Raw genomic sequence first — 18260 nt, forward strand, 5'->3', positions numbered from 1 at the left:
TGTGAAAATACAATGAAGTATGCCTCACCTTGGCATTTGGGAAAAAGCCTAGGGTGTACATTTGAAACTTCCTGTATGTTTCATAGGCAGGAAGTGATGAGTATACTGTAGTAGCTCCAAAGCAAGTCAGAAGACCCAAAATGTTTGCAATTGTACATTACATTAAACATTATTATTTTAGGCTACCTTTTAAAAAGTCGCAGTACACCATTTGAGTCACTGCCTCTGGTAGATAGCTCTTTAAATACAGTATCAGAGCGTATTCAAACATGATTGGGTTAGAAACTTTATTAACAAAACAAAGGCAAAGCACAGCTTAAACTCACTCCTAAATATGTATGAAGTGCTAGGTGCCACGCCACCACATTACAGTTAATATTAGAATCTCACAGCGACTCAGATATACTGTATAATATACCTCTATAGACCTTGCAACATAAATAGCAGCTACAACTGTGTTTAAATAGCCTTAAATAGTCTCAACATGCTTATTCTCTGAAGTCAGTGCCCCACCTAGTGGCACCTCAGGACAGTACCATCAGACAAACAGTGCAGAGGAGAGGGTTAAAGTGGGTGTTTTTATAGGCACAGAAGTGCTGCCCTCTGGTGGGCAGGAGGCGAAGGTGGAGACTGATGCAGCAGGGTTGTCTAGGCGACCACCCACTGGAGGATGCTGGTGTCCTTCCCTCCTGTGGAGATCAGGTGACTGTCGTCGTGGAGAAAGGCAACGTTGGTCACATGGCTGCTGTGGCCACTGTAGGTATGGCTTGGGGCCTGCATGGCGTGACAAGGAGGGGAGACAGACACAAAGAGAAGGTTAATAATTAATCCACTGAGGGGCAAATCCTAACTTCCACTTTAGTAAAAAATGTCCCCTGAATGATTAACTTTCATATGTTTAGATGCAAACAGGTTAATTTAAGTGGATGAGAAAACACTCAAATAAAAACGTATAAGATGTAAATGATTGCAAACGTACCCTTGGCTGGGAGCAGGGGTTGGAGAACAAGCGCACTTTGCCAAAGTCGTCAGCAGAGGCCAGCAGGGAAGAGTCATGTGACCTGCACACGGCGTTAATGTCCGTGCCATCAGCACCGTCGGGCCAAACACCTAGATGGAACCAGTGATGTAGGTGTAAAAAAAATAGGTGGGTAAACTGTGATCGCCAGTTGCGGTGAAAAAAGTAATGCTTAAGTTCGTATACTTTTAATGCATTCTTCCACAAAAGGTGGGTAGACTATTTACTTGCGTTTACCCTCCACTACTCCACTAGATAGAACCAAACCAGCCCAGAGGCAGGAAACAGAGACTCTCACTTGATACAATTGCAAAGACTAACAGCTCCATTTTAAAATGATTGGACTGCTGTCACAATCGCCAATTGCTAGTGACCTGAACAGACGGTTTAAAGAACTCAGTGAGTTACAGTTGACGCAGATAAGTTTCGTTTCTTGGATTTATAAAGCTACAGTCTGGTTTTGCCATCAATACCCCATATCACAAGTGAAACAGGAAGTGGTGACTCACCAAAGACGCTGAAGCCTAGAACACAAGTGGAAGTTGCCCACTGCACATTACGAACTAGGTCTATGCTCGTCACATGTTTGGCGCTGGAAGCTTCCCCTTTACCACAAACAGAAGATAAGCTTGAATGTACCACAATAGACCGCAGTTATAGACAAAGTTATCCATTTGGACAAAAGAGACTCACAGAATAGGATCTCGTAGTCTCCTGAGTTGGTTACAATGTATTGGCTGTCAACGGACCAATCCAGGTGGGTGACAAAACTGGAGTGACCCTATGAGGAAAATAAATAAACAAATCACAAAAATGTTAGTGTAATAGTTCAGAAAACAGAGGGATTTAATTTCCCATAAATGGGATTGTCTTTATTACTTACAGTGCATTTCCCCACGCGGCTGTACTTCTTGCCATTCTCCGTCACGGCATAGATGTAAACAAAGTTGTCATGGGAACCTACAGCTAGGAAGTTGCCATCTAAGAACAGGAGAGTTCGGTTAGTTGTGATTGTGGATGTAGGAGGAGGTGGATAAGAATACTGTATAATCCTGTACCGTTTTGTTCAGACAGATGGTCAGCCATTTTCTGAGATGTCACTTATTGGAGCCATTAACAATGTGTATATTTAAGGAGGGATATATGATATTGTAAATGACGTCTCTTGTACAGTACCTGGGGAGTACTTGACATTAGAGATTATCTCGTTGCCATCAGTGTGCATGTACACCAGGTCTCGGGTGTCAGTGTCCAGCACCAACCACCTACAGACACACAGACAGGATGAGGAAGTATAGGAGAGATCATTTGATGGTGTCTTTGCCCTAATACTATGTAATCAAATTCCATACCAAATCCTTCATCCTGTCTAAATGAAGTGTGCTGTTAGCATTTCATTGTCCAATTAAAGATGATTGTCAAGCAAATGTGAGAGGATCTGAGGATGTACAGTACCTTCCTGTCATGGTCCCCACTGCCAGCACAGCTCCACTGGGATGGAACCCTGCAGAGCGCCCTGGGTCCTGGAGGATGGAGGGAGACAGAGGATCAACAGGGCTGCATGGTGCCCATCACATACAAGTCAGGACAACTACTGTGGACTGATGTAAATTCACTAAGCTAGATGTTTCAGGTGCCTTTGTCATTACAGCAGGGTAACGAAGTGTGGATCTGGACCAACTACAACTCTCTTCTTGAAGCTGGTGTACAGTCGTGGTCAAACGTTTTGAGAATGACACAAGTATTGGTCTTCACAAAGTTTGCTGCTTCAGTGTTTTTAGATATTTTTGTCAGATGTTACTATGGTATACTGAAGTATAATTACAAGCATTCCATAAGTGTCAACGGCTTTTAGTGACAATTACATTAACCTTATGCAAAGAGTCAATATTTGCAGTGTTGACCCTTCTTTTTCAAGACCTCTGCAATCCGCCCTGGCATGCTGTCAATTAACTTCTGGGCCACATCCTGACTGATGGCAGCCCATTCTTGTATAATCAATGCTTGGAGTTTGTCAGAATTTGTGGGGTTTTGTTTGTCCACCCGCCTCTTGAGGATTGACCACAAATTCTCAAATGGGATTAAGGTCTGGGGAGTTTTCGGGCCATGGACCCAAAATGTTGATGTTTTGTTCCCCGAGCCACTTAGTTATCACTTTTGCATTATGGCAAGGTGCTCTATCATGCTGGAAAAGGCATTGTTCGTCACCAAACTGTTATTGGATGGTTGGGAGAAGTTGCTCTCGGAGGATGTGTTGGTACCATTCTTTATTCATGGCTGTGTTCTTAGGCAAAATTGTGAGTGAGCCCACTCCCTTGGCTGAGAAGCAACCCCACACATGAATGGTCTCAGGATGCTTTACTGTTGGCATGACACAGGACTGCTGGTAGCGCGCACCTTGTCTTTACCCCAGTCCTCAGCAGTCCAATCCCTGTACCTTTTGCAGAATATCAGTCTGTCCCTGATGTTTTTCCTGGAGAGAAGTGGCTTCCTTGCTGCCCTTCTTGACACCAGGCCATCCTCCAAAAGTATTCGCCACACTGTGCGTGCAGATGCACTCACACCAGCCTGCTGCCATTCCTGAGCAAGCTCTGCACTGGTGGTGCCCCGATCCCGCAGCTGAATCAACTTTAGGAGCCGGTCCTGGCGCTTGCTGGACTTTCTTGGGCGCCCTGAAGCCTTCTTCACAACAATTGAACCGCTCTCCTTGAAGTTCTTGATGATCCGATAAATGGTTGATTTAGGTGCAATCTTACTAGCAGCAATATCCATGCCTGTGAAGCCCTTTTTGTGCAAAGCAATGATGACGGCACGTGTTTCCTTGCAGGTAACCATGGTTAACAGAGGAAGAACAATGATTTCAAGCACCACCCTCCTTCTAAAGCTTCCAGTCTGTTATTCTAACTCAATCAGCATGTCAGAGTGATCTCCAGCCTTGTCCTCGTCAACACTCTCACCTGTGTTAACGAGAGAATCACTGACATGATGTCAGCTGGTCCTTTTGTGGCAGGGTGGACATTTTGGGATTAAGTTCATTTTCATGGGAAAGAGGGACTTTGCAATTAATCTGATCACTCTTCATAACATTCTGGAGTATATGCAAATTTCCATCATAAAAACTGAGGCAGCAGACTTTGTGAAAATTAATATTTGTGTCATTCTCAAAACTTTTGACCACGACCGTATATTCAAAGGAGTGTAGCTACAGAGAAGAGTCGGAAGATTGAGCACCTCTATGGTCTTGCTCCAGAGAGGCTGATGGGAGTTGGTGTCCCATAGGTGGACCTGCTTGTCCTGGCCACAAGTCACAAACTGCTCCATAGAAGGATGGATGTCCAGCCCCCACAGCTCATCTGTGTGACCCTGAGAGATGGAGAGATTAAGAGAGGAGGCGAGATTATAGAGAAAGGGTATTGCATGTACAGAAAAAGCAAAATGGAGACAGATGATGAAGAACGGTAAAAGAGGAAGGGAGAGAAGAGAAATATGGGCGTTATAAAACAGGTAAAAACGTATATGTAGGAAATAACTAGTTACAGTGGCAATTGAGAGGTTGTGTACCTGTACTATAGGGTTGAGTATTTCAGGGAATGAGCCTGTAAGGATGGCGTTCTTGGTGGTCCCAACTAACAGCTCCCCCTGCTTCCCCTCAGTCACGGCTCTCACTGGCCCAAACGCCTCAGGGACCTGAGAGAGAGGACACACAACAGCAAAAAGCATAAAACTATACATCTCATCTGTCATTCTCAAGTTGCATTACGGCTGCCCAAAGGACACCTAAACAGTTAACAAACACTTGGTCTTTGTAACTGTCATGTGCTAAGGAAAAGGTCAAGGGAAGCTATGAGCTCAGCAGTCTTGATTTTGGTTCATATAGAGTACAGCATGTCCTTATCTGCATAAGGTTTACTCATCCTTCTGAGTCATTCACACCCTCTTCTCTCACCTCCATCTCACTCTGCTTGTGATAGTCGTGGTCCCAGAGCACCATCCTGCGGTCCTTCCCTCCACCTGACACCAGCGTACCGTCCTTCAGCACACACAGGGAGAAGATCCCGCCCTCATGGGCCCGCGCCACCACCTGGCTGATCCGGTTCCCACCTGTCAATCACAAACCGCTGTCAAATAATATGCTTCAAGGAGGGACGTTTGAGGTGGACTTGTGTGATGTGTACTTTATTTGTAATAAATTGCTTTCATATAAGTAAAGAAATGGATGTGTGAATTGAATGACTGGTTGCAGAGCACTAAGTTACGATGGCTGAGAAGGCTGTTGTCTTCAAACAGACCTTTGGCCCAGACGTAGATGTTCCCACTGGAGTCTCCTGTGATGGCGTCTCCGTTCTCAGCAAAGGCCACACACAGCACGTACTTGGGCTTCTCGTTTTTCTGGGAGAAAATGTTTAACAGTACTGTTATAATTCAATAATTACTTTGTGTACACAAAATCATATTTTTTACAGTTACCAGTTGTAACAGGAGACAGAAGTTAAGTTGTTTTTTGGTTGTTCACACACCTCGAACAGCCCCTGGCGTTTGGTGAGAGTGTTTCCGTCCATGGTCCAGAAGTTCAAGTGGGACTTCCCACAGGTGACGATCAGGTTGGCGTCCATTGGGTGGAAGGCTGCGGCCAGCACTGAGTCATTAGAGCACTGGAGGGGATGACAGGAGAATTAGACCCCTGAACTGGCAGACGATGGTGACTGACTGCACCACAGATAACAACACTTTCTCATACTCAAGCCTACACTGCTGACGCCTTCACTTTTCCTTATGTTAACAGTGATCAATCATGACTAGTCTTTATTGCCGTGATATACCATGCAATACCAAGGATAGCAGCTCTCCTCATGCATACTGTAGTTTAGTCTGTGAGGCTTCATCACCTTCACATCAGCCAGCTGTTTCTCCTTCTGCCAGTTCCACACAGACAGGATGTGATCATTGGCATCGTCGACGGCACAGAGATGAGTGCCACCATTCTGTTGAAGGACAGGTATTTATCAGAGCCATATATATATATCATGTAAATAAATGGCTCTATTTGTTTCAGACAATTTATAGATATTTAACATATATATATTGTCATGGAACATGCTTTCAAAATAATAATGAATTACTATGAATTACTTTCTCAAAGTTAGGTCTGTAATCAGGTTGTGGAGGGCTTACCGACTTGGAGAAGGCCACACAGGTGACCGCACGGTCAAACACGCCCATCCCAATGACATGCAGGGTATTGAGACTGACCGAATCCCACACACGCACATGAGGAGGCAACAGCTGAGAGAGAGAGTGGGTGTGAGAGAAAGAAAGTGGATACAGTGCTGTCATGCATTACATTGAAATGTATAATATATTTGAATAATATAAAATATAAGATGGTCATAACAGGACATAACTGGTCATTTCTTCAGAATTTGTTGATTTTAAATGTACCTTGCCCTCTAACAGCTGATAATGAAATTAATGAAAGAGAGAGAGAGTAGGTCAGAGAGAGAAATTGGAACCACTGCAGTCATGGACATCCTACTGTGAACCACAATACGATTCCCATAAGAGATCAGAAGAGGTCATTCCTTCAGAACGTAATCATTTGTTTTATTTTAAAATGTACCTTGCCATCTTTGGAGGTTCCGGCGACTTGTCCAGTGGCTATGGTGACCATGTCTGGATGGATGCCTAAGCTGCCGGGAAGAGAGCACAGTGACAGTGATGTGGTGAGTCATAAGGCCAAGCTAACCTTTCCCACTGTCCTCTGGGGACTTCTTGTTTGTTTTTTTCCATCTCTGTATACAACGGCTGTAATGCCGTCTAAGTCAACTCATTTATTCAGACCTTTAATAATGACTCATGAAATAAACAAACAGTCAATGATACTTCAACAAGCAAATAATGGGCCCTACAACAAATACACTGGTATGAAGAGCCCTTGAAGAAGCATAAGTGTTGTGATGATACATAATACTTTCATGAACGCATTTGCACATTTTGAAGGTAAATTCGACATTATTATAGCCACACTGAAAACAGTCTACAATACTAATGAAAGAGTATGCTGGTCAGGCATATCAAATAGTTAGCTATAGCCCAACATGTATGAAAATGATACTGTGCAAGTAGGACATTACCATATACCAGCCCAACCTTTGTTTGCACAGGAGACACAGAGCCTCGAACAGGACCTAATTTAAATAAAGTTAGTTTATTCTGAATCAATGTGTCATTCAAGGAAGTTCTCTTGGCACAGTAAGCCTTGGAAAATGCAATTCTACCTTGCCCCGATTTGAATCAAATGATAGCTGATGATTATCAGATGAAACTGTGAATGCCATCTAGTGAGCAATCACATTCAGCTAAATTAATTCCAAATGAAACATCTTGCCCTTTGCGAAGCCTATCACGTGCATTGCTGCACTAAATGCAGTGGGGTATCATCATCATCTGGAGTGAAAGCTAAGGCAAAGAAAAATAAGATACATTTCCTGAAGAAAAGTTGTGTGCTTGCGCCAGTCATCTAAAGGTTATGGTAGTGGGAGCTGCTGAACCAAGCACACTAGCCTTACCATTTGACATCGTCGTTGTGGCCCAGGTAATGTCTCTGCTGCTGTTCCTCCACGTTGTAGAGCACCACCACAGAGGCATTGAAGTAGACTATCTCCCCTGTGGGGAGCAGGTAGAGGTTGGTGCGGCAGTCTCTGCCCCTGTACCCATACCTGGACGACCGAGGATTAAGGACCACAACAGTAACCCTGTGAACAACCAGTGTTGAACAGTAGGAGGCTGATGCTATCTCAGAACTTATGGAAGGGAAGTACAATACAAATCAAAGAAGTTACTCTCCAGAGGTCATAAACTCACACACAAGTCATCAACTATAGTAATGTGGTACTATATTCTTTTGTGATGACAGTAATGAAACACGGAAATGTCCTTTCTCAAATGCACATTATAAACTGGGTGGTTCGAGCCCTGAATGCTGATTGGCTGAAAGCCGTGATATACCAAGCCGTATACCACAGGTATGACAAAACATTTATTTTTACTGCTCTAATTACGTTGGTAACCAGTTTATAACTGCAATAATGCACCTCGGGGGTTTGTGGTATATGGCCAATATACCACGGCTAAGGGCTGTATCCAGGCACTCTGTGTTGCGTCGTGCATAAGAACAGTCCTTAGCCGTGGTGTATCGGCCATACACCACACCCCATCGTGCCTTATTGCTTAAATATACTTCTATAGCCATTTCCCCCACCGAGCTTTCCCTGCCTCATCTGGGGTGTAATCATTAGTCCAACCCTAGCAAACTGAAAAACATGTTCAACAAAAGTTTATATTGGAATAATTCAGATAGGTCCCTCCCTGTTTTGTTCCGTTTGGTTTCTAGTGAATACACCCCTGTATTCCTAGCAGCACTACTCTCTGTTTGTCAGTGGCAGAAGGATACACCCACTGCAGTTTGAGCTTGTGCTCAGGCAGCGCCCCCTTGTGGTCCAGGCTGTAGCTGTCCCTCTTCTGGTCAGGCATGTGCATGGTGACTGGCCGACCCCTCAGGAACATCCTCACATAGCCATCCTCTGATACAGGAGAGGGGGAGATAACAGGGAGATAAGAACATGCAGCAGAGAGAAGTTTTTTTTAAATGGTGAAACACTTCCTCTCTGTACCGTTCCTTGCAAGCATGATAGCATGTACGGTAGGTAGTGAAATGTAACAATCTTTTGAACATACAGTGGGGGAAAAAAGTATTTAGTCAGCCACCAATTGTGCAAGTTCTCCCACTTAAAAAGATGAGAGAGGCCTGTAATTTTCATCATAGGTACACGTCAACTATGACAGACAAAATGAGAAAAAGAAATCCAGAAAATCACATTGTAGGATTTTTTATGAATTTATTTGCAAATTATGGTGGAAAATAAGTATTTGGTCAATAACAATACGTTTCTCAATACTTTGTTATATACCCTTTGTTGGAAATGACACAGGTCAAACGTTTTCTGTAAGTCTTCACAAGGTTTTCACACACTGTTGCTGGTATTTTGGCCCATTCCTCCATGCAGATCTCCTCTAGAGCAGTGATGTTTTGGGGCTGTCGCTGGGCAACACGGACTTTCAACTCCCTCCAAAGATTTTCTATGGGGTTGAGATCTGGAGACTGGCTAGGCCACTCCAGGACCTTGAAATGCTTCTTACGAAGCCACTCCTTCGTTGCCCGGGCGGTGTGTTTGGGATCATTGTCATGCTGAAAGACCCAGCCACGTTTCATCTGCAATGCCCTTGCTGATGGAAGGAGGTTTTCACTCAAAATCTCACGATACATGGCCCCATTCATTCTTTCCTTTACACGGATCAGTCGTCCTGGTCCCTTTGCAGAAAACAGACCCAAAGCATGATGTTTCCACCCCCATGCTTCACAGTAGGTATGGTGTTCTTTGGATGCAACTCAGCATTCTTTGTCCTCCAAACACGACGAGTTGCGTTTTTACCAAAAAGTTCTATTTTGGTTTCATCTGACCATATGACATTCTCCCAATCCTCTTCTGGATCATCCAAATGTACTCTAGCAAACTTCAGACGGGCCTGGACATGTACTGGCTTAAGCAGGGGGACACGTCTGGCACTGCAGGATTTGAGTCCCTGGCGGCGTAGTGTGTTACTGATGGTAGGCTTTGTTACTTTGGTCCCAGCTCTCTGCAGGTCATTCACTAGGTCCCCCCGTGTGGTTCTGGGATTTTTGCTCACCGTTCTTGTGATCATTTTGACCCCACGGGGTGAGATCTTGCGTGGAGCCCCAGATCGAGGGAGATTATCAGTGGTCTTGTATGTCTTCCATTTCCTAATAATTGCTCCCACAGTTGATTTCTTCAAACCAAGCTGCTTACCTATTGCAGATTCAGTCTTCCCAGCCTGGTGCAGGTCTACAATTTTGTTTCTGGTGTCCTTTGACAGCTATTTGGTCTTGGCCATAGTGGAGTTTGGAGTGTGACTGTTTGAGGTTGTGGACAGGTGTCTTTTATACTGATAACAAGTTCAAACAGGTGCCATTAATACAGGTAACGAGTGGAGGAGAGAGGAGCCTCTTAAAGAAGAAGTTACAGGTCTGTGAGAGCCAGAAATCTTGCTTGTTTGTAGGTGACCAAATACTTATTTTCCACCATAATTTGCAAATAAATTCATTAAAAATCCTACAATGTGATTTTCTGGATTTTTCTTTCTCAATTTGTCTGTCATAGTTGACGTGTACCTATGATGGAAATTACAGGCCTCTCTCATATTTTTAAGTGGGAGAACTTGCACAATTGGTGGCTGACTAAATACTTTTTTTCCCCACTGTAAGCACTCAAACAAATTCTGTTTCCCCACCAATGTAAGAGGCAGGATGTGCACTGAAGCATGACGCCAAAATATATAGCTTTAATGTATGTCATTTCAAACAGTTCTGAAGCTTTGCAGAATTGTTTTTTGTTGAGGCACTACAATTACTCAATGTACCCCATAATACGGTCTCTCTTGGCTGACCTAACATCATTAAAAAAACTAATTGCAGTTATGACTTGCATTATAGTGCTGAAGCTGCTGTCATAACGTGAGTCAATTGAGCTCATTAATAGAGCAGTGTGCTCTCCTCGCTGGCTCTTACCATGCAGCTCTGTGGTCCCTAATCATTTACCCAAGCACTCAGAAAGGACAAGGGAAAATGCAGGCAAATAGCTTGTTAAAAATGGTTGTTTATTGGACATTTTCATTCTTAACTTCAGTGCTCCTGTTTCATGGATTTCTGTGTAGTAAACTGGGCAATGCTTATTTGTTATGGGGGTAGTATTTCAAAATGCTCAGTGCCTGGAAATGATGTTTTTGTTAGCACATAATTAATATAATATAATGAATTATCTTGCTAAGGTACACTGTATTATTCTTCAGTCAAACAGTGAGGTATAAAAGGGTGCCAAGTATGGTAAAGGAATCACACACACACACACAGGCCTGTTGCTGTGCTAAGACGTACCTGCATTGACGGAGCATTCTTTGCTGAAACGAGATAAATCAGTAGATTGTTATACACATCAAAGGTTATTGTTATGACAAGACACTTGGTGGGAGCAGTTTGGAAGTTTCTGAGATGCAGTTTTTAACTCATGGTGTTGCTGCAATGGACTACATTATTCAGTGACCTCATCCTTTATTCCTGACCTCCACATTAGAGCCCATCAACCAGCTCCACAATGCACGGTCAGCATTATCCAAATAGTGCTGCAATATTAAAAGCAGTAGTTCATACTATAGAGCATATAGAAAACATAAACATATTAAATACAGTATTCACAGACACAATACGGAAGGGAAACTACTGTATTCATGAGATATAGAAAATATAACTGGTGCAATGCCATGAAATGGAAGATAAGGACAGTTATGAGAGAGAGTGACAGAGAATGAAATAAAGAGCACGAGAGAGTGACAGAGACAGCGCGACAGTCAATATCCTATCGAGTGGCCTCTCCAGCACTCCCCTACATCAGCTGAAAAGCAATGAGTTTCTGTCAAGGCCACTGATAGGTTGCCTAGCTAGGACAGTTTGAGATTACCATGGCAACACAGTCACAGGAGTGATGGTAAGTAAGATGAGAGAGACTAGTCTAGGAGGAACATTTCTTATCATGGTTTGTAAGGAATGTGAATTGCATGAAATAGCCAATTTGAGCATCTTAACCAATCCGAGAGCATAGAGCAGTAGGTTATTCCGTTTGGAGGAAGACTGGATACAATTACAATACTACTGCAGATTGTTTTATTTGACAGCTTGTTTCATTAATTCATGCTATTCAAACTGAAACTGTATTAGTAGTACATTTGGGCAAATACAAGTTTGCTCGCAAGGCATAGCACACACCAAGATCCAATATAGATGGACAGACTGAAAACATGGGGGAAAAAGAGCAAGTAAACAGAGAGGCTTTCATGTTTCTGTCTTTGGCTGAGCATTCATCCACTACAGTGTATTATATCTGGAGCCTGGTTGTTTGTGGGACAACCACAGAGACAGACGGGGAAGGGCTCTCTTTAAAGTAGCTACATAAAGGCCTGTTTGTCTCCCTGCATGCGGCTTTTCAAAATGAGGAGAGGCCCTGTTGTGTCCAATGAGACGCTGAAAGATCCAAAACTACTAATTAAAGCAAGACTTGATGGGAACTGGAAACAGGAAGGCCAGAGAGATAAATAATGGTGTGGCTTGAAAAGCCTCCGACAATGCAGGAATGCAGTTAGCAGAACTTCATTTTACCGGACAGAAATGACAAGGTATTTACTAAGTAATTAAATGGATGAAATGTGTGTTTGTTTCTTTAAGATTCCTCAAAACAAGCAACATTGTAACATTTGGTAGAAAGTTACTGTTGAAATCTATGAAGTAAATATTAAAGTACTCATTGAGTCCCGTGTAGCTCAGTTGGTAGAGCATGGCGCTTGCAACGCCAGGGTTGTGGGATCGATTCCCACGGGGGACCAGTATGAAAACCAAAATGTATGCACTCACTAACTGTAAGTCGCTCTGGATAAGAGCGTCTGCTAAATGACTAAAATGTAAAATGTTATAACCTACCATCATTAGGCCTACCTACTAAATTCCAGGTGCTACCCGAATGCAGAGAACAAAATATGCAAATACATCCAGTCAACTTCTGTGCAGATTGCTGCATTATCGCCTTTAAAAACAGTAAGAGATAGAAAAGTGGTCATCCTCTCTTCCTCAACCAGTATTTGCCTGCATTCAGACCCCTGAATCAAATTTGCCATTCAAATACATGCAATCTGTTCCTCGTCCTCAGGCTCAGCTATCCCATCAATCAGGGTGCGTCAGTCGACATGTTTAATGCATGTGGATGAGCAAAGGTGCCAATCAATAGTCATTCTGCAAAGCAAAAGGCATCAGTCATCCAAATAAATAAGTCACCCAGCCACCCACGATCACAATGAAACATTGCAACAGCAAGGGGGGGAATGTCAAGTAAGCCCCTCTCTGGTATAGAAAAATCAACCCCAGATAGAAAAATGCCCATTCTTTTTGGTTTGTTGACTCACACATCCGTAATGCAAACCCGTAAATGATCTGCCTAAAACTGGAATGGGACAGAGCTCTCCTTAGCCTATTCATAGACGCTAACCCTAGTGTCTATTCACAAAGGTATCTTCCGTTCAGGGAGGGTTGTTAAGAGCCCCGACACTAGGTCTGAACGTTAACATGCATCGCTTGCGGTACAGTTTTGGAAACATAAGGACCTTTTCTTTCATATCAGTGAGATTATTATTATTTAAAACAAAAGGTTAAATTACTACACACCTTTATAAGGTTAGGGTTCCCACACTGTCATATTTCCATGTTACAGCGCTTGTTTACGGAAGACAGAGGCGACCACCTGTGCTAATTAGCTATCTAGCGTGCTCCGAACACCTGTGTGTAACGGAAGGACGCCAGAAAAGTGTTTTAACTGAAAAATACATTGGGCTGCAACTGTGTTAAAAATGGTTAAAACAGTGTACAGTAAGTGTATATTTTATATTTGTGAAATTATTTTGATGTGATGTGAAAGTAGAGGAGGGCTTTATGTTTCTAAAACCGTATCGCAAGCGAGAATTATTAACGTTTCTAAACGTTAAAACAGTGTGTCGGGATTGTAGTTCACATGGTCCCAGCTGTGGCCGATACTTACCGCTGAGAACCCTAGGGATAAGGCAGAATGCCCTCTTGGGTTCCCCCATGCAAACGTTTGAAAACATTCATGTTCTTAAAGAGACGATACAATGAAAAGTACTTGCATTTCAGTGTGTAAACTCTGATTTTCTTTTGATCTCCTAGTCATGTGTTATCTGTGGCTTTAGTTTCTGTTATAAATCATAATTGGTGTTTGCATCATTCTAACCTTGTTTCTTTGCTGCCCCTCCCCAAACCCCACTGAAAGAGAACGCGTGAAAAGGTCCCACATAAGATAAAAGTTACTGCTTCCTGTTGGAAAAAACTATCCATCCACCCAAAATGGCTTGTCAAACAATCACCTTCATAACTGCAAAATGTTTACGTATTAATTTACCTGGGTGATCTCTTCATGGTAACTAATCCGTTAGGTAACAGCACAGTGTTGGCAACGCGATTCACACACCCTGTCGACAACTAACAATCTTCCTTGTTTATTCAGTTTACTTTAGCTGTGTCCTGAGTCTGGGCACTTTTTCCACCAATGGGGAGGCACTTCCTAACTCTGCTGGACCTCCCCTCTGCTCGGTAACCACACCTCCGTTACCTAAGCCCCTGAAATTTGACACCCCTCAGCAGAGTGAGCTCATTGAGGGAGGAGGGAGTGGATGGACTGGCTGTATCCATCTGTCATTCAAAGCTTAATAGCACCTCCATAAAACCAATCAGATCTTGTTATCTACTATTCAAACAATGAGCAGGTGTGGGGCATTTCTGTTTGGTACAAGCAACCATCCATGCATTTGACTGTGAATACACTGTTCCATCTTCCTTTATGAATCGACTGATGCTGTTAAATACAGTAGCCTACATAACACTGCACTGGACTAAAATGATGGAAGTACATGTTAAAACACATCAGTAGATCTGTATTGTCGACATAGAGAGGTCATAACAACACTCCCTGGCTGTCTCCTCTCCTCCCTAGACATTACACATACTGGGGTCGAAATTATTCAAGCCAGTCAAACATCCAGCATGCATTCACATGCTCTCTCCATAGAAATACAACACCACGGTGTTACACAGCAATGCATCTGTGGTGCATTCACACAAGTGTTTAATGATCCTTTGTCATCTGATCTGAACAGCAAGAGGTTAAAAACAACAATTCGTCTACTGATCAGAGTGTCCTAAATTGGACGACAACAAAACCACCTGAGACATTGGGACCTCTACTGTCAGAATACAATGTCAGCCCGAGGAAGAACACAGACCCACACCATATGTCACCTGTCTGATCAAACAGGGAGAAAGAAATGGTATTTTATCTGGCAAGTGAGGCAGATATGGCTGCTCAGGATGTGACAAGCTATCTTGATCATTTCCTCAGAGATCAGAGATGAGCTGTACACCCATTCTCAGATGTTGGGTAGACTACACAGATGTATATGAGGTATGCACGGATGTATATTAGCACCGATGTGAGCTACGGACACAGATGTCTTATGGATAAAAGAGGGACATTGATGTGCGCTAAAGTGGAACAAATCATAGCTAACTGTAACACAGAGCTGCCTAAGCATACATTTATGTGAGAATGCAATGCTACGGTACTGCTTTGGTTCTCTCTGGCCAATGACTACATCATTGTCAGTCAGAGGGTTGCTTGGCTGCACACGATGCTCTCTCAGTTTGCCAGATAGAGCAGGAGTGATTGCTGTGTCAGTGTTTCGAGGGTTAGCTGAGTCAGTGTCTGTGTTTAGAGGGTTAGCGGTGTCTGTGCTGTATCAGACAATCACCTGCTCCTGCCACATGTGGAGCTGCTTGACGAGGTGTTTCTGCTTCTGCTGTCAGACACCATCTCTCTCCTGGCCGTGGACAGACGCTCCGTCGACATGCTCTTCCTGGTGGGGGAGGATAGGTGAGAGGGGGAAGGAGGAAGAGGGAGGGGAAAAAGACGAGAGGTGGAAAGAGGGGGGAGAGTGAACCAGGATATTGAGAGGGATATGAAATGTCCCCGGTCATAGGTTTGCAGTGCAGACTGTAGATTCAACGCCACACTGCCACCCTAAGGATTAGCTTGGAAATGCACAATAGAAGGATACCAAGAAAAACAGTATTAGATCCACACATTTGGACAATGTCTTACCTTTTGATGAACAGCAACACTTCCTTTTGGGGAGAAGAGGGGGAGGAAGGGTATCCCCCCATACGTTTCTGCTGGACATAACCATTGCTGAGAGTGAGAGGCTTGGATGGTAAGGCTTGCAGGAGTTGGCGCACTGGCATCAAAAGAGGGAGAAAATAATGGTTCAGTAAACAGATGTATGTTGTTGAAGTTTTTCAATCGACACTGCAAATTCTTACCAAAGACTACATACAGTACATGGTTTATCTCTCCATTGCAAGTTTTTAAATACAAAATATATATATAGTTTCTCTCAGATTTGGACAGACACTTCAGAACAAACTTCCTTCAGATTATATATTTTGGACTATTTGTTTATCCATGTATGAAGCTGTTATTCAATGCATTTCTATGGGCCAAATTAAATGTTTAATCAACAATTTTTTGTATATGTATGTTTTGATACCTTAAGGGGTCCTAAATTATCCTTTGTAAAACAATTCCCCCTGGCTGGCAACCAACACTCTCCATGCCTTGTGCGTCAGGTTTATAATGCAACCTCCTCGGTATCAGGCTTCTAGACTCTCCTATCACAGCTAGTATGTTGACGAGACTACGGTGGTCTAACGTGGTCCCAGCCTCCCAGCTCCTCACCCTTGGTGGGTGGGGCCAAGGTAGGCCTCCACGCCCCGGCTCCGGCCCCAGGCTGAGTCAGCTCCTCACAGCAGCCCAGTCTGCGCAGCGCGTCGGCCAGTGCGGCCTTTAGCAGCTGGATCTCATCCTCCTGCAACTGGACACGCTGCTCCAGGTGGGACAGGCGGTCGTCCACCTCCATGGTGCTGCCAGCAGACACATTGTCATCTGAGAGATAGGGAGAGAGAGTGGGGGAGAGGGAGGGAGATGGGGAGGGAGAGAGAGAGGGAGAAGGAAAAACGGACAGAGAGACAGATAGAGCTGGTGTCAGGAGGATGGAACAAAGGTGTTTTGTTGTTCACCCAGTACAGAACCAGGAATTTGCATAATTCTCCATGCTTTGTGTGTTAGTTTTTGCTAATAAAGATTACACTAGGCTACTTCCTTGACAAACAATATGTTGGTCTTAGATTCCTACAGCAAAGACGACCAAAAATGTCAGTTCTGGGGTTTCTGACAGATGAAAAGCGGTATTTGCTTGAAACAAAATTGAGGCCAACCCCATTTTGAAGATTTTGTCTCTACATCTCTGAAGAATAGCAGAGATGCATAAAGATGGCGGCCCCCATGCACTTAACACAAATGCCTCGTTTGCTAAGTTAACTGTATTGTACATTGGCCTCCTTTACTCTTTTGTGTGTTGGCATTAGCACATTATACCTGACCCCAGTTCTAGCTCCAAGATGGCGGCAATTTGAATTTATTGATTTATTAGCGCGTTGAACCATGTCGCGCACCGTACTTTAAAAACTCAGTGGGTAGTGGTAAAACAATGACGTCATTTCTGAATTCCGATATCTTTATGCACCTTCGCCATTGTGTGATGCTAGCTAGACCCTAACTTCTCGTCCTTCACTGGGATGACATCATTTGGCTGTCCAATGTAATCCTCTGTTCCAGCTCCAATGCTTAACTCTGCAATATCAGATAGGATGTACTGTAACTGAAAGGTCTGACAATTCTTTCAAATGTCTTTCAACAAAACAATGCAGTCAAAACAGATTCTGTGACAATGTAACAGCATGCTGTACATGCAGTATAATGTTGAGTTGACGACTGTTTGTCACTTGACAAAATTCTGGTATTTGTTATCATCATATGCCATTCAGTGGAGGAAAAAGTACTCAATTGTCATACTTGAGTAAAAGTAAAGATACCTTAATAGAAAATGACTGAAGTAAAAGTGAAAGTCACCCAGTAAAATACTACTTGAATAAAAGTCAAAGTATTTGGTTTTAAATATACTTAAGTATCAAAAGTAAAAGTATAAATAATTTCAAGTTCCTTATATTACGCAAATCAGAATATTTTTATTTATTTACGGAGAGCCAGGGGCACACTCCAACACTCAAGACATAATTTACAAACTAAGCATTTGTGTTCAGTGAGTCAGCCTGAAGTATTTTTACTTAAGTACTTTACACCACTGATGCCATTCAAATGACCAAGAGACATTGTTAGATGAATGTGTCTTTGGAGAAGGATATTTGCATATGACAATTCTACCTGGACTAATATGCACCCCTGTCATGCAGTACTACCAACAGGATTTCTTAGTATAATGCTGCTCTGACTGACATGCCTATTTACTCTGCCTGTAACATGTCTGACCCTGTGGAACCAATTATCTAATCTCTCAGTCAGAAAGATTGTAGAAGAACACACATTCAAATTGGGCATAGCGGAGAGTTTGATTAAAAAGATCCCAACATCTGTTAGATGTTTTT

General features: G+C 43.1%; 2 protein-coding genes across 2 annotated transcripts; both read right to left on the minus strand.

Annotated features, from left to right (window-relative positions):
- Positions 1-264: 264 nt before the first annotated feature.
- LOC311102187 (echinoderm microtubule-associated protein-like 2) lies at positions 265-14230 on the minus strand. Its single transcript, XM_084143437.1, has 19 exons — positions 14107-14230; positions 11028-11050; positions 8469-8598; positions 7585-7734; positions 6636-6705; positions 6191-6301; positions 5905-6000; positions 5536-5670; positions 5308-5407; positions 4965-5119; positions 4580-4705; positions 4250-4381; positions 2474-2541; positions 2195-2283; positions 1902-1999; positions 1712-1799; positions 1528-1623; positions 980-1110; positions 265-774 (listed from the first exon to the last, which is right to left on the minus strand). The coding sequence occupies exons 1-19, from the start codon at positions 14121-14123 to the stop codon at positions 649-651; spliced, it is 1941 nt and encodes a 646-aa protein (XP_083999563.1). The 5' UTR covers positions 14124-14230; the 3' UTR covers positions 265-648.
- A 1277-nt stretch (positions 14231-15507) lies between these two features.
- On the minus strand, positions 15508-16695 carry LOC311101508 (echinoderm microtubule-associated protein-like 1; the record flags this gene model as incomplete). The annotated part of the gene is made up of 3 exons (XM_084142656.1): positions 16495-16695; positions 15862-15994; positions 15508-15616 (listed from the first exon to the last, which is right to left on the minus strand). The coding sequence occupies exons 1-3, from the start codon at positions 16673-16675 to the stop codon at positions 15508-15510; spliced, it is 423 nt and encodes a 140-aa protein (XP_083998782.1). The 5' UTR covers positions 16676-16695.
- Between the last annotated feature and the right edge of the window lie 1565 nt (positions 16696-18260).

This window comes from Coregonus lavaretus, assembly GCF_964263955.1.
Source record: "Coregonus lavaretus genome assembly, chromosome: 26".
Taxonomy (NCBI): Eukaryota; Metazoa; Chordata; class Actinopteri; order Salmoniformes; family Salmonidae; genus Coregonus; species Coregonus lavaretus.

Excerpts from the sequence above, each read along its gene's own strand:
- LOC311102187 (XM_084143437.1), bottom strand. Across the intron at positions 4,382-4,579 it reads TACTCAACCCTATAGTACAG|GGTCACACAGATGAGCTGTG; the intron begins GTACACAACCTC and ends TCCATCTCTCAG. Across the intron at positions 1,111-1,527 it reads TCTAGGCTTCAGCGTCTTTG|GTGTTTGGCCCGACGGTGCT; the intron begins GTGAGTCACCAC and ends GGTTCCATCTAG.